The sequence below is a fragment of the Pelodiscus sinensis genome, chromosome 8 (assembly GCF_049634645.1).
Source record: "Pelodiscus sinensis isolate JC-2024 chromosome 8, ASM4963464v1, whole genome shotgun sequence".
In the NCBI taxonomy this organism is placed as follows: Eukaryota; Metazoa; Chordata; order Testudines; family Trionychidae; genus Pelodiscus; species Pelodiscus sinensis.
In genome coordinates, this window is record NC_134718.1 from 865,236 (window position 1) to 891,158 (window position 25,923).

Consider the following 25,923-nt stretch of genomic DNA (forward strand, 5'->3'; position numbering starts at 1 on the left):
CACGAGCGAATTCAGCCTCCTGCCCCGCCCTGGATCCGCTCGGCTTAGTTGGCGTCTCGGGCTGCCAGGCGCGCGCGCTCCTGGCATGCGGATCGGCGCGCGCAAATGCGGCCCACGTGCGAATGCCTGCGCAGGCGGCTTTGGACGCGCACTCCCCGCAGCTCCTGGCCCAAGTGTCCCGGCAGGGCGGGCGGGGAAGCAAACGAGGGGGGGGGCGGCGAGCAGCACCCCCCCCCCTCCTCCGAGGGGCTGCTTCTCCCGCGCGGGCAGAGCAATGCGCACAGCGCCTCGCCGCCTGCGGCCGGGGTCCGAGCAGGAAGGCAGCCCCGCGGGCCTCGGGCCCCTTCACCCGGCGCAGAACCCCTGCACCGCGCAGGGCTGCTCTGGCCTCCGGCCGCGCCCGAGCCCCGGGCCGAGAGGGTTAAACCAGGAGGCTTCCCTTACCTTGAACAAGTTAAAATGTCCGCAGCCCGCAGCTCCGAAAGGGGCGGCGCTGGCTAGCGAGGCGTCTTGGCACCGGCTGCTGGAGAGGCTGGTCGGGGGCGCGCGCTCCCTCCACCAGCCCCAAACAGCGCAAAAAAGGGCAGCGGGCCCCGCACGCCAGCTCAGGACCGTTCGCCGCCGGCCAGCCCTGCGGAGAGGGGCCCGCCGCCGAGTATGCCCTGCCCCGGCTCCTGCCCCCCCGGGCTGCTGGCCCTGCTGGGCCCCGGGCTGGCTCTCCTGGCGCAGCTCTCCCTTTCCTCCCAGGCCGGGGGCCGCAGCCCGCTGCTGGCTGAGAAGGCTCCAGGTGCGAAGGGCCGGACGCTGCTGCTGCTGGATGTGAGCACCAAGAGCCCGCTCCGGAGAACCAGCGAGAACTTCCTCTCGCTGCAGCTGGACCCCTCCATCATCCACGACGGCTGGGTGGATTTCCTAAGGTACGGCGGGCGCGCCGGGCACCTCCCCGCCTGCCCGCAAGCCCTGCCCCGGGGAAGCCAGGCGGACCGGCCCTGCGGGCGGGGGAGCCGAGCCATGGTTCCCATTAGAGGCACATGTTTGCAATGGAGAAGGCATCTCAGACACTTATCGGTTGTGACTGGAAAAATGCCGGCTCGGGGCTTCCCTCCCCCCGGCTCCGCCAACGCACCCGGCGGGCCGGGCCCAGCCACCCGCCGCGGGCCGGTACCGAGGGCTGTCCGCGGCTCAGCCAGGCGCAGTGGCAGGCGGCAGCCCCGCCCGTCCTGGGGGCCGCAAGGCCGCTGGTTTGCGAGGAGCGGGGGTCTGTCGCGGGACCCGGGACGGGCTCGGTCACATTTCCCGTTACCGAAGGGCTGGGGAGGCGCGGGGGCTCAGCTGGAAGAGGGGCTGGAGGCTCCCTCCAGCGCGCAGCCCCGTCGCGGGACCCGGCCCACCAGCGGCCGCTCGCCTTTGCTTCTGGGCGGGCGCCCTGCAGTAGCGCGGAGCCAAACCCGGTTCGGTTCGGGGCCCGGCCCGCGGAACGTGTTCCAGCAGCGCTGCGGCCGCCTGGGCGGGCTCCTGGGGAGGGACCCGCTGGTCATTCCGCAGCGCTGCGCAGCGCGCTCCGGGGGAGAGTCTGGGCTCCCCGCGGCGGGGGCCGCTTCCCGGCCAGCGCCGGCTGTCCAGGTGCGTTTGGGGCAGCGCCGGGGCTCGGGAAGCCCGAATGAGAAGCGATCGGCTCGCCCGGGCTCGGCGCGCGGTCCCGGCGGAAGCTCGCTTCTTTCGGGGTCCCGGGCCTGCGCGGGCTCCTGGGGCAGAGCAGCCCGGGCCCAGCCCCCGCAGTGGCTCTCGCGGGCCCGATCCTGCTGCCGGGGCTGCGGCCGGCGCTGGGCAGGGGCCGGCTGGTTTGCATCCCGCGCGGGGAGAAGAAACGGGCTGGGGACCGGGGCGGCTCCGCAGGAGAGGGCAGGATCCGGGGCTCCCGGGCCAGGTTCCCCGGTGCGCCAGGCTCAGTGCCTTTCTCCTGCAGCTCCAGGCGCCTGGTGACCCTGGCCCGCGGCCTGGCTCCCGCCTTCCTGCGCTTCGCCGGGACCAGAACCGATTTCCTGCACTTCCAGAACCTGAAGAATCCGGCCAAGAGCCGCGGCGGGCCCGGCCCGGACTATTACCTCAAGAACTACGAGGACGGTGAGCGGGGCATGGGGTGCGGGGGGCGCCGCGGGGCGTAGTTGAGCGGCGGGCGGCAGATCTCTGGGCCGCGGGGCACCCCCTTGGCTCGGGCGGGGAGTCGCAGCCGGGTCCTGCGGCGTTTGCCGCCGACTCCCGGCTGAGCTCGGGGCGGGCCCGGTGTGTCGCGGGCGGCAGGCTCGGCCGGGCGGAGAACGGCTCCCGGGGCCGGTGTCGGGCAGCGCTGCGAGTCTGCTTTCCGCGGGATGGGGTGGGAGGGAGGCCGGGGTGTGCGGCGCTCGGGCTGTGCCGGGGCGTGGTGCGGGGAGGCCGCGGGAGACTGTTCTCGGAGTGCAGGGCTCGGATGATACTTTCTGAACCCCGGGTGAGCGCCGGGTGCCTGGTACGAAGCCTGTTACCCTCCCCCCCCCCATGCTCGCGGACACTCGCCTTTCGGAGGGGACTTGCTTCCGCCTCTTCCCTCGCCACCCCGGGCACCGCCTGCCCCTGTTTGCCCCGGGCTGGGGCTCGCTGCGCCCCGACACCCCTGGGTCTGGCTTCGGGCCCTCATGCTCTTCTCGGGACTACGACCCCTGAGGTTCAATGCCGGAGGCTTCCCCGTACCTGTCAGCCTGGGTCCGAGCCCCCGTGCGGCCTGGCGCCCATCGGCGGGGTGTCGGGGCGCAGCGTTCACCCGCCTGGCCCTGCCCGAGCGGCTGGCGCTGGATGTCCGCCGAACGCGGCTCGGCAGACGCTGCCGAAGAGCCCCGGGCACTGGCGGGCAGGAGCTTCCGGCTCTGCCCGCCTCCTGCCGCCCCCACGGGAATCCATGCGGCGGCTGGAATGGTCCTGGGCTCCCATCGCTTCGCTCGGTCCTTGCGGATTGCCCCGAGCGAGGCAGGTCCCGCGGGCCGCAGCCTGTCGGGCTCACAGCCCATCTATCGGCCTCTGCTCCTGGCGCGCCGGGCTGCCCAGCGCCGCTGCTCTCCGAGCGCCCGGGGGCGAGTCCCAAACCGGTCCGGAGCAGCGGGCCGGTCTCGGCGCCTTTCTCAGCTGGGGCCCGGGCGAAACGATCCCTGTGACCCGAGCCGCAGCGAGACGCGTCACGGCCCGCCGGTTCCTTCCCCGCGTCTCCCCAACATCCTCGCGCCGCTTCCAGCTCCTCGGGGAAACTGTTCAGCGGGCGCAGGCGGGACCCAGCCAGGCACCGTCGCCAGCTCCCGCCGCCGCCGCTGCTTGTTCCCAGCCCGCGGGCGCGCCCCGCGATTCTGCGGAGTCAGGCGGGAGCGGGGCTCGGCGCGGGGCCCAGGCTCCGCTGGCAGGGCGGTCTTGCACTTACAACTTTGACTTCGCTCCTCTTCGCCCGGGACTTTGCACCGCGGCCCCCGCCCGGGCCCGACCGGCTGTGGCTGGCCCGCTCGGTTCCTCTCCGGGTCCCCTGCCTCCGCCACTGCCCATCGCTCGCTGGTGGGAGGCAGCCCGGGGAGGCAGTTGTGGGGCTACTTTGGCTTCTCCCTTTTACAGGGGCGATCTTTGCCTCCCCCGGAGCCTTTGGGGCTTCCCATAACGCATCAGCGGTGGCTTGGGGCGCTCGCCAATCCCACGCGTTGCTGGTTTGTGGCCTCGCCTGGGATCTTCCCTGCGACTTCCCAGTCCGGGCAGCCCGTGCGCCCTGCCTCGGCTCAGGAGAGCGGCGGGCCGGCCGAGAGCTGCGCTGGAAAGGGCGCCCCAATTCCACGGCCCGGTTCTTCAGTCGCGTTGCCTCGCTAAGGCCAGCGCCGCGGCCGTGTAGAGAAGCGCTAATCGCCCGCCCGCCCGGGACGCGCGGTTCTGGGGCGCTGTAGAATTTGGTCTCCCGCGAGCTGTTTCACAAGCCCCTTCCCTTCCCTGGCGCTCGGCGTCCCGCGGGCAGAGACCCGCAGCGCCCTGCCCGCGCTGTTAAATGGAAACGGGCGCAGAGCCGCGACGACCTGTCTGGGTTGCGAAAGGCACTTTTCTGGCCCGGCCGCGGCGCTGCCGCGAGGAACAGTCGGAGGCCGCGGGCGGCGGGGAGACGGATCCCCGCGGCCGGTCCCCGGGCGCTCGCTTGCCCCTAGCGCGTCGTGGACACGCAGCGGCGCCGGAGCTGTAAGCGCGGCTCTTCGCTCGGCACCGCTTCCGCACGACGCGGACCCTGCGCCGGGCCCAGAGGCGGGAGCGGGCGCCAAGGGGGCCCTGCCCGAGCGAATCTTCCAGTTCGCGTCCAAGGTCCCGGTGCGGCCGCCGCAGTCGCCGGGCTGCGCTGCAGGGAAGCCGGTTTGTGACGAAATGCACCGGGCTCCCGGCAGCCCTGGGCCAGCCCCGCCGGGTTTGGGCGCTGGGAGCGCCGGGCGGCTGCGCTCAGAACCAGGGCCCGCCGCGCCGGGCACTCCGGGACCCGGAGCCTGAGCTTTCAGGCCAGCGAAGCAGGGGACCGGAGAGGGGCTGGCAAGCGCCCTGCTACATCCCTCTTTTCTGCCGCCTTCTCCGGACTTTCCCCTTTCCTCTTGTGTGTGTGTGTGTGTGTGTGTTATGGGTGTGGGAGGATGTGTGTGCTATGTGTGTTGTGTTGTGGGGGTGTTCATGTGGGGTGTGTGCGCATGAGGGGTAGGAGGTGTGCATGTGGGGTGGAAGAGTGTGTGTGCTATGTGTGTTGTGTTGTGGGGGTGTTCACGTGGGGTGTGCGTGCATGGGGGTAGGAGGTGTGCATGTGGGGTGGAAGAGTGTGTGCTATGTGTGTTGTGTTGTGGGGGTGTTCATGTGGGGTGTGCGTGCATGGGGGTAGGAGGTGTGCATGTGGGGTGGAAGAGTGTGTGCTATGTGTGTTGTGTTGTGGGGGTGTTCATGTGGGGTGTGCGTGCATGGGGGTAGGAGGTGTGCATGTGGGGTGGAAGAGTGTGTGTGCTATGTGTGTTGTGTTGTGGGGGTGTTCACGTGGGGTGTGCGTGCATGGGGGTAGGAGGTGTGCATGTGGGGTGGAAGAGTGTGTGCTATGTGTGTTGTGTTGTGGGGGTGTTCATGTGGGGTGGAAGAGTGTGTGTGCTATGTGTGTTGTGTTGTGGGGGTGTTCATGTGGGGTGTGCGTGCATGGGGGTAGGAGGTGTGCATGTGGGGTGGAAGAGTGTGTGCTATGTGTGTTGTGTTGTGGGGGTGTTCATGTGGGGTGTGCGTGCATGGGGGTAGGAGGTGTGCATGTGGGGTGGAAGAGTGTGTGTGCTATGTGTGTTGTGTTGTGGGGGTGTTCACGTGGGGTGTGCGTGCATGGGGGTAGGAGGTGTGCATGTGGGGTGGAAGAGTGTGTGTGCTATGTGTGTGTTATAGGGTGGGAGAGTATATGGGAGGGGTGTGTGTGTGCATAGGTGTTATGGAGGGGGTGTGTTATGGGGTGTGGTGTGTGTGGGATGTGTGTACTGTGGGGGTGTGTATGTGGGGTGTGTGCGGTGGCGCATTGGGGAGCCCCCCCCCCCCCCCGACCCTGCACCCAGGTCCGCAGCAAGATGCGACTCTGCCAGCCAGTAGAATGTGGAGGGTTTATTTCTGTTCAGGATACAGCCCAGCACGGATGTGAGGTGGTTACAGGAGTCAGGCCAGGCAGCCTCAGACCCCCTGGGGCAGTTACGCAGGCCCCTGAGCCCCCAGCACTCGGCTCAGTCTGCTCTCTTCATGTTTGCCCACCCGAGACTAAAGCAACCCCCAGCAACTGTCCCTGAGCCCCCAGGCCGCTCCGCCTCCTCCTCTGTCCTGCTCCCAGACCCAAGGGGAATCTTTTGTCACCTGGACCCCAGGAGGTGAGACTCTGACCCACTTCCACAGTGAGTCGTGCCTGGCCTCCCCCCCCCGCCCCCCCCCCCCCCCCCGCAAAGAGAGCTGCAAAAGGGGGGGGAGAGGTTGAGATTCACCGCACACACACTCTCACACTACAGCACACCCCACTACGTTACAATGTGCTATGTGTTGTGGTGTGTTGTGGGGGTGTCTATAGGTGTGTGTGTGTTGTGTGTGCTCTGTGTGTATGTGTGTGCTGGGTGTGTGTATGAGTGTGTTATGGTGTGTGTGTGTTGTGGGGGTGTCTATAGGTGTGTGTGTGTTGTGTGTGCTCTGTGTGTGTGTGTGTGTGCTGGGTGTGTGTATGAGTGTGTTATGGTGTGTGTGGGTTGTGGGGGTGTATGGGTGTGTTATGGTGTGTGTGTGTTGTGGGGGTGTCTATAGGTGTGTGTTGTGTGTGCTCTGTGTGTGTGTGTGTGCTGGGTGTGTGTGTGAGTGTGTTATGGTGTGTGTGGGTTGTGGGGGTGTATGGGTGTGTTATGGTGTGTGTATGTTGTGCGCGTTGTGGGGGGTGTTATGTGCTGTGGGTGTGAGTGCGTTGTGTGTATTGTGAGGGTGTGTTACCGGTAGGTGTGTATAGCAGAGCAGGAGTTAATGGTAGCAAAGAGATGCTTGTCACGCTGCAGCCCTTAAGGGCCCCTGTATGGGGCTGCCCCAAGGGCCGTGGCTGGACCTGCCCTGGGGGCTCAGCAGTTGGCAGCCAGGGTGCCGGGCACGGGGGGAGCAGGGCGCAGCTGTCACACTGGCTCTGCTGAGGGGACGCGCAGCCGGGCCTGGAACTGGGAAATCCCTCCGGGGCGCTCCAGGCCGTGGGACGCTTGGCCCCCTGGCAAATCCAAGAGGCAGCTGGGGGGCTCCTCACGCTGGGGTCTGGGTGTAAATGGGGCTGGCTGGCCTGGGGATGCGGGTCACATTCCTGCTGCGCTCGCCTGGCTGCAGAGCTCCTAGAGGCAGGGGCCACCCTGCTGTGCCCAGGCAGCTGCTCACAGGCTCTGCTCCTGCCCTGCGCTGGCCACTAGCACTGCCCCGAGGGAAGGGCTGAGTAGGGCCTGTCGCAAGGGAGTGAGGCTCAGAGGGGCAGCTCAGGGCTTTGTGCCTGGACTTACTCAAGCCAGAGCCACCTGGTGGGGCCCAGTGTGGGGGCAGAGTTCTTAGGAGTCACTGGAAGGAAGTGAGGGGGGACTTAGCAGGTAACCAGAGGGGAGCAAGACAGGCCAGAAGGTCTCCAGGGAGGGGACTAGATGAATGCAGGGGCTTTAGGGGCAGCATCCTGGGAACTTGGGCCCCCCAAAACACGTGTCGTTTGTTGCATGGCTCTTCAGGCGTCTTGGGGGGCAGCTCCCCACCATGGCGGCTGAGAGGAGCAGCCAGTCAGCGCTCGGCTGCTCTCACAGGAAGAGGGGTGGGGGAGGAGAAAGTGCTCTTCCGAAAGAAGGCGCTATGGAATGCAACCCGCTTTTTCCAAAGGGCGCGTCCAGGCGGCCCGGTGCTCTCTGGCAAAGCAGCGGCTCGCTTGTTCGAAAGTGCTGCTTGTAGTCGAGATGCTCTGTTTTGAAAGAGGCTTGCACTCTAGACAAAGCCTCAGGGTGCTGCTCTGCTACCTACATGTGCACCAGCACAGACACAATTTTCTACACTCTGGGTCCTAGTGGTGCCCTCCTCAGTCTGGCACCTGAGGCAGCCGCCTCAGTTCACCTCACAGTAATGCCAGCCCTGCCCGGCAGCCCAGGTAGCTTCCCCTCTCTGTGCCTGGGAAGGGGAGAGCCGCCCCTGGTCCTGGAAGGGGCTGGGGGAACCCTGCTGCACTTACCCTCCCTCAGGAACCCAGGAGGGTGGAGGTGAGTCGGGGCACAGCTGATGGAGGGAGGGCGGTGTCCTTCGTTTACCATCCCGCCATTTATTTAGTTTAGAAACTTTTCATTTGCGTTTAATCTCCCGGGGGCTAGAGAGTGTCGACACATTTCTGCTTCCAGAGCTACCCTACACTTCTGAGCCAGTGTTTATGCCACGTAACGGGATCAGTAAGTGATGTGCTTGCATTGGCTAGGGTCGCTGGACAAGACTTTTCTGAAAAAATAGGTTGTGTCAAAGTGTCGGGCATTGGGGAAGAGAAAGGAGATGCCTGTTCATTTCGTGTGAGTTTAAGCTCTGAGGTTCACTTGATGCCTCTGAGCCGTCATGGTAAGACCATGTTGTTGTAAGAGCATTTCAGTGCCTTGGTATCATGATTTCTGTGTGAGATTTCTTTGGAATGTTGTCTCGCCGCATGCTTACCCCTTGGCTTTGGGTCAGAAGTAGGGGCTGGCACACCACACTGTACCCCGGCTGCCGGAGAGTACAAATGTTGCAGAGCTCTTCAGCCCACCAAGATTTGGACTTTGCCTTGTCCGGCCCACCAGAAAATGTAGCTGAGACCCGCTCCTCTAGATTTGGAAAGCTTCACGGGGAGCCGAGTTCGTCTGTAACTGGAAAAACTAAAAACCAGCGAACGGTCCGGCAGCACCTCGGAGACTAACACGGCACGTGGATGTGTGTGGGCTGCGCCCAGGAAAGCGCGTGACGCCATCCACGAGTTGTGTTAGTCTGTGAGGTGCGGCCGGGCTAGTCGCTGGTTTACCCTCCAGGTAACGGCAGCCGCAGCCCGGCCCTGTCCACTGCTCCCGGGCACAGGCAGACGGGGCTGTTGATTTGAATTCAGCGTTACAGCGGGTGCCTCCCACGTACCATCTGACCTGCAGTGACCGCGGTCATTTAACAGCCCAGCAGGTGGCAGCACGGGGAGGGGCCAGAAGTGCTGGTCAGACCCACTCTGGCCCCACAGAGCCGGCCTGGGCCGGAGGAGCAGGGTGTCCGATCAGGTAGCGGTGGCCTCGCTCCCTGTCCATTTCTTTTCTCCCGTGCCTGGGAAGTCTCGCCCGCCGGCTCGCTTCTGGCCCTCGCGCGTGTGACACGGACACAGGCTGGCATGACCACACCAGCCACAAGTGCCGGGGGCTGGATGGAAGATCCCAGATGGGGCGCGCTCGCAGATCCAGCCACACCTCGGCTTGAGGGGAGCCGCATGGATGTCCCGGCCCATCCGAGGTGTCTCTTCCCTCAGGGCAGCCTCGTGGCTTCCCAGACTCTGCCCCTGCGCCCTGGCTTCTCCCTGGGGACAGACCCCGGCAGACACTTTACTGCGCCACTCCAGCAGCACGGTCCGGGCAGCCGGGTTTCTGGGCCAGCTGGAATGCAGCCCAGGAAGCCCTTTGGGAGCAGAGAGCATGGCTGGCCCCAGGGGAAGCCAAGCCCTGCCCAGCTGGAGGGAATGCCATTTTCTGGCTCCCTCGGGGCGCCCTGGCTCCTCCCGAGCTCACACCCGCCCCTGTCCCTGAGCTAGGGTTGCTGCACCCCCCAGAGCATGTCGTCTCCAGGCTCAGATCAGCAAGGGTGCCACGGCCAGTCACTGCTCCCACCTGCACGGGGGCTGGTTTCTACCCGAGGCTCAGGGAGGGGAATACTCCAGCCCCACCAGGTCAGCGCCCTGCACGCTAGCGGGCACCCGCCAGGTCAGCAGGAGAGCCCCTCCCGCCAAGAGAGCTTCTGTCACTTGCTGCCAGCCGGAGGGCGTGGCACCACGTGGGCCGAGGCAGCACTGCTGTGCCGTCGCTCTTCGTGTCTGCATGGCCTTAGCCTGACGCCACTGGCTAGCCGTGTGAAACGCAGGGGGAAACTGAGGCACCCAAGCTTCCTACAAATATTACAGCAAACTCCTGCTTTGTCACAGAGCCAGCCCTGCTGCGGCTTGCAGCTGAGCAATACCGTGGGCACTGGGGTTCCATCTCCGGGCACCGTCCGTTCACTCTCAGGGCGTCTCTTGGAGCGAGCGCTGCAAGTCAGTCCCCCCCCGTGCATCGCTGCTGCAGCTGCGGCAGGGCCTCGCGCTGCTCCTTGGGGTCAGTGACCAGTCACTTCTGCCCCCAGGGCCTTGGAGGGGAGCCCTTCCCCTGGGGCTCCCGGCATCTCGCTTTGGGACCATTGCTTGCTGGCTTTCCAGGCCGAGAAGCTCTGTGGTGCGCTTTGAGAGCTAAGGAGCCAGGATTCGTGCCGCTGGAAAACATCCAGACAGCCCATTCCAGTGTGTGGAGGGATGCTCAGCGCTTACTTCTGCAGCAGCCAATAAAGGGAGCCTGGGTAGGGAAGGGATTGAGAGAGAGGAGTTCTCACCGGCCCCCGCCCACCTCCTTCGGGGGTGCACCCAGGCCAGCTCCCTGCCATCCTCTCCTTCAGGTCTTAGAACCTGGCTCTGTGCCCCCAGACACCTGGGGCCCGGGGCCCTCCCTGTAGAACAGGGAGACTCCATCCCGAGCCATCGGAGCCTCGCCCCCGGCTCAGCAGGGAGCTGGGCAGACCCCCCGCGGGGGAGAGACGGCCAGGCCTGATGCTCATCCCGCCTCCGATACTCTGCTGCGGGAAGGGCCAACCGTAGCCACGAATGTCGCACCAGGCACGTTTGCTGGGAACTGAGGTCACCAGCCGATTTACCAGAAACTCCCAAGTAGCCGGCAGCTGGGCATGGCTCCAACGACCCGGGTTCCACTGGACCAGTCACGGAGCCGGCGGGAACCTTTAGACACAAACGACCCGGGTTCCACTGGACCAGTCCCGGAGCCGGCAGGAACGTTTAGAGCAAACGACCCGGGTTTGACTGGACCAGTCCTGGAGCTGGCGGGAACATTTAGAGCAAACGACCCAGGTTCGACTGGACCAGTCCCGGAGCCGGCGGGAACGTTTAGAGCAAACGACCCGGGTTCGACTGGACCGGTCCCGGAGCCGGCGGGAACGTTTAGAGCAAACGACCCGGGTTTGACTGGACCAGTCCTGGAGCTGGCGGGAACGTTTAGACACAAACGACCTGGGTTCGACTGGACCAGTCCCAGAGCCGGCGGGAACCTTTAGAGCAAACGACCCGGGTTCGACTGGACCGGTCCCGGAGCCGGCGGGAACCTTTAGACACAAACGACCCGGGTTCGACTGGACCGGTCCCGGAGCCGGCGGGAACGTTTAGAGCAAACGACCCGGGTTCGACTGGACCGGTCCCGGAGCCGGCGGGAACGTTTAGAGCAAACGACCCGGGTTCGACTGGACCGGTCCCGGAGCCGGCGGGAACCTTTAGAGCAAACGACCCGGGTTCGACTGGACCGGTCCCGGAGCCGGCGGGGACCTTTAGAGCAAACGACCCGGGTTCGACTGGACCGGTCCCGGAGCCGGCGGGAACCTTTAGACACAAACGACCCGGGTTCGACTGGACCGGTCCCGGAGCCGGCGGGAACGTTTAGAGCAAACGACCCGGGTTCGACTGGACCGGTCCCGGAGCCGGCGGGAACCTTTAGAGCAAACGACCCGGGTTCGACTGGACCGGTCCCGGAGCCGGCGGGGACCTTTAGAGCAAACGACCCGGGTTCGACTGGACCGGTCCCGGAGCCGGCGGGAACCTTTAGACACAAACGACCCGGGTTCGACTGGACCTGTCCCGGAGCCGGCGGGAACCTTTAGACACAAACGACCCGGGTTCGACTGGACCGGTCCCGGAGCTGGCGGGGACTTTTAGAGCAAACGACCCGGGTTCGACTGGACTGGTCCCGGAGCCGGCGGGAACATTTAGACACAAACAACCCGGGTTCGACTGGACTGGTCCCGGAGCCGGCGGGAACCTTTAGAGCAAACGACCCGGGTTCGACTGGACCGGTCCCGGAGCCGGTGGGGACTTTTAGAGCAAACGACCCGGGTTCGACTGGACCGGTCCCGGAGCCGGTGGGGACTTTTAGAGCAAACGACCCGGGTTCGACTGGACCGGTCCCGGAGCCGGTGGGGACTTTTAGAGCAAACGACCCGGGTTCGACTGGACCGGTCCCGGAGCCGGCGGGAACCTTTAGAGCAAACGACCCGGGTTCGACTGGACCGGTCCCGGAGCCGGCGGGAACCTTTAGAGCAAACGTCCCGGGTTCGACTGGACCGGTCCCGGAGCCGGTGGGGACTTTTAGAGCAAACGACCCGGGTTCGACTGGACCTGTCCCGGAGCCGGCGGGAACCTTTAGAGCAAACGACCCGGGTTCGACTGGACCTGTCCCGGAGCCGGCGGGAACCTTTAGAGCAAACAAATCTTCAACCACAAAACAGAAACACCGGTTCAGAAAGTTTTTGCTCCCTGTGGTCCCTGAGTGGCTGCAGCCAGTAACCTCGCGCTGATGGGACTTGCAGCTCTTCCTAGCCTGCCAGGTGTGACCTGCTGCTGCCTGTGGACTGGAAGGGGTCCGAGCGATTCTCCTGGGGACGTTCCTACAGCATCAGGTCTGGGCAGGCGAGAGCTGCCTTCCAGCCCATTGAGCACCATGCCGCGGGAAATCCTGGGAGGCAGGGGCAGGTGTGAGCTTCGAGAGGCAGCCATTGAGCAAAGCATGGACTGGCACTGGGCCGTCGATTCAGGGTGCTGCAGGGGCATAGGCGCGAGTTCTAAAGCCTGGAATTGCCCCTAAGCAAAGGAGCTCGGAGCCGGGGCTGGCTCAGCTATTAAGCTGCAAGCACTTTGCAGCTTTCCCTTAAGATCCTGCCAGTGCCTCTGACTCTAACCCAGAAACAACAGCAGCTGCTTGGGCCCGGGCCCTCTCCTGAGTGGAGAGCGCTAATTGCACAAGTCGTGTGGTGCCTTTGCACGTGTGAGTTAATGAGATCCCAGGTGCATCCTCTAGCGGACCCGGAGCCCCCAGTGCAAACAGGAGGCGGTGCCCAGGCCTGTGCCCGCGCCAGGAAATGCCAAGCCCCCTGAGGAGCCTGTGGGAGCGGAGAGGTTGGAGTTCAGGGCCTGACAGACGGGTGGGAAGGGACGAGGAGGGTTGTGCTGGGTGCTGTTGTTTCAGGAGACTGGGTTTTGGCGCGGGAAGGAGACTCGCAGGTGCGGAGCTGGAGCTGTCCAGTCGCCCGTGCGCTAAGGGGCCTGCTTTGTCTGGGCTGGGACGTCCTCTGCCCTTCTCACGTCGGGGTCAGGTTTGGGCACTTCCTTCCCAGTGGCGCAGCTCGGGCAGTGACGGCTCCCGGGGAGAGCACGGGGGGACAGCCTGGGGCCGAGTGAATGGAGCAGCTCAACCTGTCGGCGCGAGCGCCCGAGCTGCCGGCACGGGCTGGCCTGCAGCTGGGGAGGTGGGAGGCTTCGTCTCTGGCCCGTGTGGCCGAGCCACCCCCCTCCCAGCCAGTGAAATGTGGCAACAACCGTCCCGCTCCCGGCTCAGCCTGCAGCAGCAGCTTGGGACTGGCTGTTTCCCCTGCTGGCCCAGCACGGGCGGCAGGGGACACGGCTCCCCAGGGGCCGCTGGTGGGGAAATTAATAACCCAGCTCCTGCGTGGCTACATCCCCAGGGCCCTGGGGGAGAGACGGGCAGTTCTGGCTGCACTCCAGCCTGAGGAAAATGTATTTGATTCTAGCAAAGAGCGCGTACCCTCCCAACCCCCCACATCCCCAATGACACCCCCCACCCCATACATACCCCCCACCCCCAACCACACCCCCCCAAACCCCACACATATCCCACAACCCCCCACGTCCCCAACCACACACCCGCAAACCCCACACATACCCCCCCATCCCAACCCCCCCCACCCCCAACCCCCTGTGACATAGTGGGGGGCTGTCTGCTCTGTAACCCGGTGTCCCCACCCGGCTGCGCTGTCTGATCCCCAGTCACTCACCCACGTGGATGGGCCCAGACACCCAGTCCCAGCCTGGGCGGGTAACAAGGCTCTTCCCGGGGGGAGACGGAGACGGACACCTGGCTGGGGGCAGGGCTGGGAGCTGGGCAGTCGAAGTCCAGTACAGGGGCCTCAGGGGCCTGTGACCCCCCAGGGAACCAGGGCTGTCGGCCGGGCCTAGGCCCATGTCGGGCCTGCGCTGCGCTGCCTCGGAGAAGCAATAAACCCACGTTTACTCTACGGGCTGGTGGAGTCACATCCGGCTGCGGCCGGGGGTGCAGGGTGGAGGCTCCCTGACGCGCCGTCACCCCCCACAAGCACCCCCAACTACACCCCCCCAACCACACACACCCCACAACCCTCCCAAGATTCCCCTCCAACCACACCCCCAACCCTCCCCCACAACCCCTTCCCCACACACCCATAACCACCCTCACCAGCCCCCCCGCCCCCCAATGAAGCTCCCCCTGGAGCTCCCCCCGCACACCTGGACAGCTGCTGGCCTGGGATGTGCGAGAACCGTCTGTGTCCCCAGCAGGCCTGGCAGGGCACCGCGTCTGGGCGCAGGGCTGCCCCCGACTGTCCCTACACGCACCCAGAGCTTTGGCACAGCCCTGTGGCACGCCCATTCGAGGCACTGAGCTGCTCCAGGTTAATCACAGCTCCTTCGCCGTCTGCCAGAACCCTGTGCCAGGGCCATGTGCTTGCAGTTCTGCTCTAACCACTAGATCGCACTCCCTTCCCGGTGCCTGGTACCCAGCATTCTCCAGCCCCCCTGTACAGCGTGTCTGTCGCCCCGGATTGCAGTGCCAGTCACTCTGCGCTCGGAGGAACGCCGAGCTGAGCAGGCGGCTGGAAGTCCAAGCCCCGCAGATGATCCAAGGAGGCAAACGGGTGTGGGACTGACTGTGGAGTGAAAGACTCTGGCAGTGCAGACTTGGGGAGGCTGTACAGTCAGTCCCAAGCGTGGAGTTTCTAACGAGCCTCTCCCATCAGCACTCTGTCCATGAGGATTGCCACAGCTGCAGCGCAGGGGGTCCGAGCCCTTTGAAAACAGGCCACTTGCATTGGGCACATCACGTCTTCCACATCAGGAGCGAGGTGTCCTAACTCCTAAAGGCAATACTGCTATCTCGCGGCACTTCATACGCATCGGCCTGCACCCCACCCTGAGAATCTTCCAAAGCCGCGCTCTCTGCGCTCGCTTCCCACTCGCCGTGAGCTTGGAGACTAGGCACTTGCACGCTCTGCGCTCTCTGCGCTCGCTTCCCACTCGCCATGAGCTTGGAGACTAGGCACTTCCACGCTCTGCGCTCTCTGCGCTCGCTTCCCACTCACCGCGAGCCTGGAGACTAGGCACTTCCACGCTCTGCATTCTCTGCGCTTGCTTCCCACTCACCGCGAGCCTGGAGACTAGGCACTTCCACGCTCTGCGCTCTCTGCGCTCGCTTCCCACTCGCCGTGAGCTTGGAGACTAGGCACTTCCACGCTCTGCGCTCTCTGCACTCGCTTCCCACTCGCCATGAGCTTGGAGACTAGGCACTTCCACGCGCTGCGCTCTCTGCACTCGCTTTCCGCTCGCCGCGAGCCTGGAGACTAGGCACTTCCACGCTCTGCGCTCTCTGCGCTCACTTCCCACTCACCGCAAGCCTGGAGACTAGGCACTTGCACACTCTGCGCTCTCTGCGCTCGCTTCCCACTCGCCGCGAGCCTGGAGACTAGGCACTTGCACACTCTGCGCTCTCTGCGCTCGCTTCCCACTCGCCGCGAGCCTGGAGACTAGGCACTTCCATGCTCTGCACTCTCTGTGCTCGCTTTCCGCTCGCCGCGAGCCTGGAGACTAGGCACTTCCATGCTCTGCACTCTCTGTGCTCGCTTTCCGCTCACCATGAGCCTGGAGCCTAGGCACTCCCACGCTCTGCACTCTCTGCGCTCGCTTGCCGCGAGCCTGGAGACTAGGCACTCCCACGCTCTGCACTCTCTGCACTCGCTTGCCGCGAGCCTGGAGACTAGGCACTTCCACGCTCTGCACTCTCTGTGCTCGCTTTCCGCTCACCATGAGCCTGGAGCCTAGGCACTCCCACGCTCTGCACTCTCTGTGCTCGCTTTCCGCTCACCATGAGCCTGGAGCCTAGGCACTCCCACGCTCTGCGCTCTCTGCGCTCGCTTGCCGCGAGCCTGGAGACTAGGTCCCTTATAGATGGTGTACCAGGCCAGTGTGGGAATGCCGCCCCCCCCCCCCCCCCGTATTGTAGTTTCAGCTTTGTTCCGTGTTCGACTTGAAAAGCCCTAAGCAATTTTGTTCATTGGTACATTTGGTGCCACTTGTTTTGGTCACGCTGGCACCCACCATCTGTCTAGGGGCGAGGAGGGGCCGTTTGCATGCCGGGCGTTACTCGAGATAAGGGTGGACTCCTCCCGTCTCTTAGCTCGAATTTCTTCCGTTATTACAAATATCAGCGGGACTAGTTGTGGGACCAGGAGCAATGGTGCAGTCAGCAGCGTCGATCCTGGTCTGTTAGTTATTCGCTGGCTGGGGAGCCAGGCGGCAGAATGTTATGCGGCTGCATTTCACCAATTTTGATGTTTACTCAGTTTTTTTTAAGAAGCATTTTTTTACGTTTTATGCATCTTTCTGTGCAGGATGCTCCATCTGCTCAGAGACTCTGCTACAGAAGCGCACACCCACACCTGCAGACTAATATCTGCATCCACCCAAGTCACATGGTAGTCAGCATGAACTAACCGTGTCGCTGAGCACTGTGTGAAATCCTGGGCAGGGAGCTGAGAGATTCGTAACTTCGGGGAGCTTTTAGCTCTCTAGCTCTGTCGCTGGATGCTTGATAGAGCGTCCGTCTGTCCGTCTGTCCGTCCGTCTGTGTGTCCGTCTGTCCGTCTGTCCGTCTGTGTGTCTCTGCCAGTGCGTTTGTCCCATGGTGCGCGCCAGGGCCACCGCACTCGCAGCTTCCTCATCTCCTCGCTTGAAGCCAGGGGTGGGGTTGGTTGAGCCAGGACCACTGGAAGCCCCAGAAGAGGACAGTTTCCACCTCATGCACAGGGAGGGGCTGCCGTTCCGAGGGACGCGGTACTGAGAGCGGCCGCTGGGGACAGCCACACCACCAGGGGAGTGGGCGGCAGGGCCCCAAACCCTCCCCCCAGCGCTGGAGGGGGGAGGGGAGAGAGAAAAGGCCCCTGGCAGCTGGGATTGGGGCAGAGAACAGGCCCCCCTCCCCCTGCACCCCCATCCCCAAGGCCCCGCCCTGAAGGCCCCGGGCCACCCCCGGTAAGTGCTAGTTTTATAGACTTTGCAGCTTGCTGGGGACTGGCATGTTTCTCTGATGGCCGGTCAAACCCTAGCTCGATCCCTGAGGGGAGTTTGACTTTCCAGTCCCCATCTCACTGGTTCCCCCAGCCAGGGGCGCTCGCGCTCTCTCTCTGCAGCGCACCGGTCCGAGGCCGAGTGAGCCGCACGGGCCGTCGCTGAGCGTGCTCTGGCCTTGCAGAGGCTCATTGCTTGGTGGCCTGGGGCCAATGCCCGGAGCAAGTCACAACCAGCCCTGAGCCCAGGCTGCTCGTGCACTGGTCTGGCTCCCTCCGGAAAGGGATGTGCTAGTACAGCAGCGACCCAAGAGGCTCTGCCAGCAGCAGGAATGCAGGGCCCCCAGGTATGCTTGTGTGTAACACTGCCAGCTGTAGGCAGAAAGGTACAACCGGAGTGTCCAGCCCGCTCTGCCCCTGGGCGTCTGGCGGTCATCTCTGCCGGCTGTAGGCAGAAAGGTACAACCGGAGTGTCCAGCCCGCTCTGCCCCTGGGCGTCCGGCGGTCATCTCTGCCGGCTGTAGGAAGAAGGGTACAACCAGAGTGCCCAGCCTGCTCTGCCCTGGGCGTCCGGCGGTCTGCTCTGCCAGCTGTAGGCAGAAAGGTACAACCAGAGTGTCCAGCCCGCTCTGCCCCTGGGCGTCCAGTGGTTGTCTCTGCCGGCTGTAGGAAGAAGGGTACAACCAGAGTGCCCAGCCTGCTCTGCCCTGGGCGTCCGGCGGTCGTCTCTGCCAGCTGTAGGCAGAAAGGTACAACCGGAGTGTCCAGCCTGCTCTGCCCCTGGGTGTCCGGCAGTCATCTCTGCCGGCTGTAGGAAGAAGGGTACAACCGGAGTGCCCAGCCTGCTCTGCCCTGGGCGTCCGGCGGTCGTCTCTGCCGGCTGTAGGAAGAAGGGTACAACCGGAGTGCCCAGCCCGTTCTGCCCCCGAGAGTCCGGTGGTCTGCTCTGCCGGCTGTAGGAAGAAGGGTACCACCAGAGTGCCCAGCCTGCTCTGCCCTGGGCGTCCGGCGGTCATCTCTGCCGGCTGTAGGAAGAAGGGTACAACCGGAGTGCCCAGCCCGTTCTGCCCCCGAGGGTCCGGTGGTCTGCTCTGCCAGCTGTAGGAAGAAGGGTACAACCAGAGTGCCCAGCCCGCTGTTCCCCCGGGCATCCGGCGGTCTGCTCTGCCGGCTGTAGGCAGAGCGGCTGAGGTGCTGTGCCGTTACTTGGTCTGGTTGGGTTTTCCGGAGTAGTGTGCAGGGCAGTAACATTGCCTGTCCTGCAGCGGCTGGATCCTCTCACTGTCTTCCAAGCCTGGGGGGCCATAGTCTGTGTGTTGGCAGCTGCATGTCTTGGGGTTCCCGGGAGCTTGTGCTAGGGCCCGGTTACCCGGCCAGGTAATGACCCGGGCCCTATGGCGGGCCGAGGGGGCAGTCCATAGCTGGTAGCCGGGGATCAGCTCGTGGGAGCTACTGTCTGGGCAGTGGGACGGGCTCTGGGTGGATTGAGCTAGGAGCTGGATCCGGCTCGGGCCAGAGGCCGTGCTGGCTGCGGGGAGCCCGCTGGCTGTACCTGGCTCGCAGCGCCTTGCGTCCCCCTTCCTGCACAGGATGGCCCAGCCCAGGGCTGGTTTTGTCCGGCAGGCAGCCGCAGCTCACCTGACCTGCCACACGGGTGTGCTCGCCTCATGCTGCAGCCGGGCTGCCGGCCTCCTGTCCCGGCCTCCCTCGCAGGAGCTGGCAGATCACATGCAGGGGGCCTGCCAGCCCTGGCCCGGGCTGCCCCTGGGGCTGGGGCAATAGAACCGGGATCAAAGGGCACCGTTTCCTTTTGGCGTAGAGAGACCCGCGTGGACGCCCGCCGGCACGGCGCAGGCTGGGTGCAGCAATGGCCGCGAGGCTCCGGAGCCCGCGTGGACGCCCGCCGGCACGGCGCAGGCTGGGTGCAGCAATGGCCGCGAGGCTCCGGGGCCCGCGTGGACGCCCGCCGGCACGGCGCAGGCTGGGTGCAGCAATGGCCGCGAGGCTCCGGGGCCCGCGTGGACGCCCGCCGGCACGGCGCAGGCTGGGTGCAGCAATGGCCGCGAGGCTCCGGGGCCCGCGTGGACGCCCGCCGGCACGGCGCAGGCTGGGTGCAGCAATGGGCCGCGAGGCTCCGGAGCCCGCGTGGACGCCCGCCGGCACGGCGCAGGCTGGGTGCAGCAATGGCCGCGAGGCTCCGGAGCCCGCGTGGACGCCCGCCGGCACGGCGCAGGCTGGGTGCAGCAATGGCCGCGAGGCTCCGGGGCCCGCGTGGACGCCCGCCGGCACGGCGCAGGCTGGGTGCAGCAATGGGCCGCGAGGCTCCGGGGCCCGCGTGGACGCCCGCCGGCACGGCGCAGGCTGGGTGCAGCAATGGGCCGCGAGGCTCCGGAGCCCGCGTGGACGCCCGCCGGCACGGCGCAGGCTGGGTGCAGCAATGGCCGCGAGGCTCCGGAGCCCGCCGGCACGGCGCAGCAATGGGCCGCAAGGCTCCGGAGCCCGCGTGGACGCCCGCCGGCACGGCGCAGGCTGGGTGCAGCAACGGGCCGCGAGGCTCCGGAGCCCGCGTGGACGCCCGCCGGCACGGCGCAGGCTGGGTGCAGCAATGGCCGCGAGGCTCCGGGGCCCGCGTGGACGCCCGCCGGCACGGCGCAGGCTGGGTGCAGCAATGGGCCGCGAGGCTCCGGAGCCCGCGTGGACGCCCGCCGGCACGGCGCAGGCTGGGTGCAGCAATGGGCCGCGAGGCTCCGGGGCCCGCGTGGACGCCCGCCGGCACGGCGCAGGCTGGGTGCAGCAACGGGCCGCGAGGCTCCAGGGCCCGCGTGGACGCCCGCCGGCACGGCGCAGGCTGGGTGCAGCAATGGGCCGCGAGGCTCCGGGGCCCGCGTGGACGCCCGCCGGCACGGCGCAGGCTGGGTGCAGCAATGGGCCGCGAGGCTCCGGAGCCCGCGTGGACGCCCGCCGGCACGGCGCAGGCTGGGTGCAGCAATGGGCCGCGAGGCTCCGGAGCCCGCGTGGACGCCCGCCGGCACGGTGCAGGCTGGGTGCAGCAATGGGCCGCGAGGCTCCGGGGCCCGCGTGGACGCCCGCCGGCACGGCGCAGGCTGGGTGCAGCAACGGGCCGCGAGGCTCCAGGGCCCGCGTGGACGCCCGCCGGCACGGCGCAGGCTGGGTGCAGCAATGGGCCGCGAGGCTCCGGAGCCCGCGTGGACGCCCGCCGGCACGGCGCAGGCTGGGTGCAGCAATGGCCGCGAGGCTCCGGGGCCCGCGTGGACGCCCGCCGGCACGGCGCAGGCTGGGTGCAGCAATGGGCCGCGAGGCTCCGGAGCCCGCGTGGACGCCCGCCGGCACGGCGCAGGCTGGGTGCAGCAATGGCCGCGAGGCTCCGGAGCCCGCGTGGACGCCCGCCGGCACGGCGCAGGCTGGGTGCAGCAATGGCCGCGAGGCTCCGGAGCCCGCGTGGACGCCCGCCGGCACGGCGCAGGCTGGGTGCAGCAATGGGCCGCGAGGCTCCGGGGCCCGCGTGGACGCCCGCCGGCACGGCGCAGGCTGGGTGCAGCAATGGCCGCGAGGCTCCGGGGCCCGCGTGGACGCCCGCCGGCACGGCGCAGGCTGGGTGCAGCAATGGGCCGCGAGGCTCCGGGGCCCGCGTGGACGCCCGCCGGCACGGCGCAGGCTGGGTGCAGCAATGGGCCGCGAGGCTCCGGGGCCCGCGTGGACGCCCGCCGGCACGGCGCAGGCTGGGTACAGCAATGGGCCGCGAGGCTCCGGGGCCCGCGTGGACGCCCGCCGGCACGGCGCAGGCTGGGTGCAGCAATGGGCCGCGAGGCTCCGGGGCCCGCGTGGACGCCCGCCGGCACGGCGCAGGCTGGGTGCAGCAATGGCCGCGAGGCTCCGGGGCCCGCGTGGACGCCCGCCGGCACGGCGCAGGCTGGGTGCAGCAATGGGCCGCGAGGCTCCGGAGCCCGCGTGGACGCCCGCCGGCACGGCGCAGGCTGGGTGCAGCAATGGGCCGCGAGGCTCCGGGGCCCGCCGGCACGGCGCAGGCTGGGTGCAGCAATGGGCCGCGAGGCTCCGGAGCCCGCGTGGACGCCCGCCGGCACGGCGCAGGCTGGGTGCAGCAATGGGCCGCGAGGCTCCGGGGCCCGCGTGGACGCCCGCCGGCACGGCGCAGGCTGGGTGCAGCAACGGGCCGCGAGGCTCCAGGGCCCGCGTGGACGCCCGCCGGCACGGCGCAGGCTGGGTGCAGCAATGGCCGCGAGGCTCCGGAGCCCGCGTGGACGCCCGCCGGCACGGCGCAGGCTGGGTGCAGCAATGGGCCGCGAGGCTCCGGGGCCCGCCGGCACGGCGCAGGCTGGGTGCAGCAATGGCCGCGAGGCTCCGGGGCCCGCGTGGACGCCCGCCGGCCCGGCGCAGGCTGGGTGCAGCAATGGGCCGCGAGGCTCCGGAGCCCGCGTGGACGCCCGCCGGCACGGCGCAGGCTGGGTGCAGCAATGGGCCGCGAGGCTCCGGGGCCCGCGTGGACGCCCGCCGGCCCGGCGCAGGCTGGGTGCAGCAATGGGCCGCGAGGCTCCGGAGCCCGCGTGGACGCCCGCCGGCACGGCGCAGGCTGGGTGCAGCAATGGGCCGCGAGGCTCCGGGGCCCGCGTGGACGCCCGCCGGCACGGCGCAGGCTGGGTGCAGCAATGGGCCGCGAGGCTCCGGAGCCCGCGTGGACGCCCGCCGGCACGGCGCAGGCTGGGTGCAGCAATGGGCCGCGAGGCTCCGGAGCCCGCGTGGACGCCCGCCGGCACGGCGCAGGCTGGGTGCAGCAATGGCCGCGAGGCTCCGGGGCCCGCGTGGACGCCCGCCGGCACGGCGCAGGCTGGGTGCAGCAATGGCCGCGAGGCTCCGGAGCCCGCGTGGACGCCCGCCGGCACGGTGCAGGCTGGGTGCAGCAATGGCCGCGAGGCTCCGGAGCCCGCGTGGACGCCCGCCGGCACGGCGCAGGCTGGGTGCAGCAATGGGCCGCGAGGCTCCGGAGCCCGCGTGGACGCCCGCCGGCACGGCGCAGGCTGGGTGCAGCAATGGGCCGCGAGGCTCCGGAGCCCGTACGTGCCGGGCGCCGCCTGATTTCACTACTTTGGCGGAACATGAGCCCAGCCCTCTGACGTGGGCTAAGCGCAAAGCCCCGGTGGGGCGGGCGAGCTGCAGCCGTCGTACCCCAACGGGGGGTTCGCTGCCCTGCGTTTCCTGTGCGGAGGGGGCCCTGCGCCCCTCCCCTGCTTCAGCTGCCCAGGTATCCCCACATTTTCTGAAACGGGAGATCGCCCGTTTGTGCCTCCCCCCAGGGGGCCTGGCGGGGCCAGGACCCCTGTGCAGCCACGGCCCGAGGGGGGACGGCTGGGCAAGGTGCAGCACACGGGGCCCGTCAGCCCAGCCCCTGCTGTCTCGGGGCTGCCAATTTTCTACCCCCCCCGCGCCGTCCCCCTTCCTCCCTCCCTCCTTGCCCCGGAGGTGGGGGGAGGGCCAGGGATGAGGGGTTTGGGGTGTAAGAAGGGGTACAGCGTCTGGGCTTGGGGTGTGGGTTTCAAGGAGGGGCCAGACATGGGGGTTCCAGTTGGGGCGGGGGTGCAGACTCTGGGGTCAGCCTGGTGTTACGTGAACGTTTATCTTGGCGCCCCTGAACTCACTGACTACGGCCGTTTCCCCCCGTTCCTGTGCTCAGCACAGGGCAATGTGATCTCCCTGCATGCAGGGGGTGTCAATACTTCAGACCCCTAACCCTTCAGTGGGGCGGGGGTCACATGATGATTGCAGGCAGGGGGCGGAGGAGTCCCTGAGATTAAGGGTAGGAGACTGGGAGGCTAGGGTTACAGGCGGGGGTAGGGCCCTGTGTTTAGGGGTAGGAGATGGGGGATACAGGCAGGGGTCCCTGTGTTTAGGGGTAGGAGACGGGGGGCGGGGTTCCCTGTCTTTAGGGGTAGGAAACGGGGGGCCCAGGCAGGGGTGGGGTTCCCTGTGTTTAGGGGTAGGAAACGGGGGGCACAGGCAGGGGTGGGGTTCCCTGTGTTTAGGGGTAGGAGACGGGGGGCAGGGTTCCCTGTGTTTAGGGGTAGGAGACGGGGGGCACAGGCGGGGGTGGGGTTCCCTGTGTTTAGGGGTAGGAGACGGGGTCGGGGGTCCCTGTCTTTAGGGGTAGGAGACGGGGGGCACAGGCGGGGGTGGGGTTCCCTGTCTTTAGGGGTAGGAGATGGGGGCGGGGGTCCCTGTCTTTAGGGGTAGGAGACGGGGGGTGGGGTTCCCTCTTTAGGGGTAGGAGACTGGGGGGCACAGGTGGGGGTCCCTAAGTTGAGGGGTAGGAGACAGGGGCTCCCTGTGTTTAAGGGTAGGAGACGGGGGCTCGGGGGTCCTTGAGTTGGGGGGTAGGAGACAGGGGGTACAGGCGGGGGCGGAGGTCACTGTTTAGGGATAGGAGACAGGGGGGTACAGGTGGGGGCGGGGGTCCCTGTGAGGAGCTAGGGGGCAGTGGGGGCAGAGCAGAGCATCAGGGGCCCAGTTGAAGGGCTGTTTCAGACCCAGCAGGTGGAGGTGCCCGGTGCTCGGTGCCCGGTGCCCGTGGTGCCTGCCTGGCCTTGGCACACAGCCAGGACCAGGGTCTGTGTCAGGGCCGGCGTCTGGTCCGTGGCTCCCCAGAGATCCCTCTCTGGGGCTGCAGCTCAGGAGCCGTGGAGGGGCAGCGCCAATGCACCGTCTCTGGGCCGGCGACGGGGAATCGGGTCTGGGTCACGCCAGCACTTGGCCAGCCCAAGGGAGCGGATGGGCCCCCCCGGCCCCTCCCGCCAGGGCTTGAGAGCTGGGGGGCAGCCCCCCACGCACCTAACCAGCACCGCTTCCTGCAGCCCCCTCGTGCGCCAGCAGGTCTCTGCCCGCTCAGCAGGGCCCGGCTGGCCAGGGACGAGGGGCCGGGGCGCCAGAGGTGTGTGCACAGCTGGGGTTGCCTTCCCGGGTGGCTGGCCCGGAGCAGCCAGGGCTGGGCTGCCGGCTGACCCCTGGCTGGAGAACATCGGCCGGGTGACGTGGGGCTGCAGAGCAAGCGGGGGGGCTAACCCGGAGGCAGGTTCCCTGCATTGGTTAAGTGGGGGCAGAGTTTGCGTTTGTGTGGGATGAGCCCCAGGATCCCGCCCGATCCCCAGACTATCAGCCCCCCTTCCCGCCCGAATCCCTGGCTGCAAGATGGGGCCACGGTGCACCCGGCCAGCCTGCTCCATATTGGCCCCCACGGGCCCTGGAGCAGGAGGCAAGGGGCGGGAGGGGATCTGGGGGCGCTCCCGGGCCAAACGGACCCGTATGCTGCACGGTTCCCTCGCTCCAAGGCCTGCAGCCGTGCCCGTCGAAGAACGGGGGCTGCACCCAGCGCTGAGCACACCCTGTATCCAGCCCGCGGGACGTGCTGCAGCGCCACCCTGAGCCCGCTGAGTCCCTAGCCGGTGTGGGGCCCGCGGCCAGCCCTGCCAGAGCACCTGGCCTCCGGGGGCAGAGGAGCCAGCCAGAGGGGTGCCCCCGTGGCTAGGAATGGCCGGAGGGAATGGCGCCAGCTTTCCTTGCGGTGGGGGGCTGGCAGTGGCGTAGTGGGGTCTGTCTCCTCTGTACCCGGGGTCCCCTGCGCTGGGATGGGGGATTCTCACTGACTCTCCCACGCCTGGATTAACCCAGACACCCAGGCTCAGCCGCCCAGGGAGAGACAAAGGGAGGGGGGTGGAGACCAGCACCTGGCTGGGGGGCAGGGCTGGGAGGGGGGCAGTGGCTGTCGGGGAAGCATGGAGAGCAGTGGCTAAGCTGGGGGCCAGGGCGATGGACCCCTAACCCTGGGTCTGAGGCGCCCTGGCCCCTGTAGCCACGTCCCGTATGGGCTGGGCTGTACCCTGAAGGAGCAGTGAACCCCTCTCAGTTCTACGCCTGGCGGAGCCGGTTCTGGCTGCCACGGGGGTGCAGGATCGGAGGACCCCGCGGCGGGCGGTCCTCACAGAGACCTGCATTCCCGCTCTCCTCCCGTCCGGAGCCGGGCGCAGTCACAGCTTCGCTTTCTCACCTTTTCCCTTCCTTTGCCGCTCGGTCTCCATGGCGGGCCGGCGGCTTGGGGGCTGTGAGAACACGGGAGCAGCCGTAGCGCAGTGATGCGGAGAGACTCCGTGCCGGCCGCCTGTCGCCCCACGTGCTTGCTGTGGGGCGCAGGGACGGGGCGGTGCAAAGGGCGCAGGCCCCGCGCTCCAAGCTGCCCAGGTCCAAGCCAAGGAGGATGAGTAGGGCTGGCGCAGGGTCCTGCAGCCGCGTGTCCCCGGCGTGTCTGGGGCTACGAGGAGGCCGAGGCCCTAACTCCCTGCGTTTATCACTGGCAGCGAAGCCGGGGACAAGGAGGCCTGAGAGTGCGACGGGGCGGGGGGGGGGGCAGGCTGTCTATGCTAGTGGCCCTGGGGCTAGGCTTGGGCGGTGGGCGACCCCTACTGGCCTGCGTGAGCACTGCCCAGCGGGGGGCGCCCCAGGGCCCTGCAGACCATGGCCCGAGGTTCTCAGCTGCGCAGGGAAGGGTCTGGACAAAGGGAGGGGGGGCGAGCGTGGAGGGAGCAGACTAAGCAGTGCAGGGGGTTCACGGGCCTGGAACCCCTCCCCCAGGGCTGTCGGCCTGTCCTGCGCTGCCTGCATCCGCCCCAGGCTGGGCTGGATCTGGAGCAGCAATGACCCCTCTGTGCTACGCTGGCGGAGTCCTATCTGGCTGCGGATGCTGGGGTGGGGTCGTGGCGCCCCAGGACTCGCCGGTGACGGGGAGCGAGCGTTAGCGGGCTAAGCCGTGGGGGGCGGCTGCTGCCTCCGAGCAGTGCTCAGTCAGAGGGAGGCCTGCGGGGATGTAGGCCCGAGGGGCGAAGGTAACCGGGGTGGCAGCGCCCGGCGGGGCTGGCC

General features: G+C 67.4%; 1 protein-coding gene across 2 annotated transcripts in view; it reads left to right on the forward strand.

Annotated features, from left to right (window-relative positions):
• The first annotated feature begins 277 nt into the window (after positions 1-277).
• The window catches only part of HPSE2 (heparanase 2 (inactive)), a 177,599-nt gene continuing 151,953 nt past the window's right edge, over positions 278-25,923 (forward strand). For both annotated transcript variants that reach the window (XR_012905505.1, XM_075934461.1), the window contains exons 1-2: positions 278-917; positions 1,967-2,124. Coding sequence is in view for 1 of the 2 variants with exons in the window: in XM_075934461.1 (XP_075790576.1) it covers positions 658-917; positions 1,967-2,124 (418 nt within the window). In the remaining variant the exon portion in view is untranslated. The remainder of the gene's footprint in view (positions 918-1,966; positions 2,125-25,923) is intronic.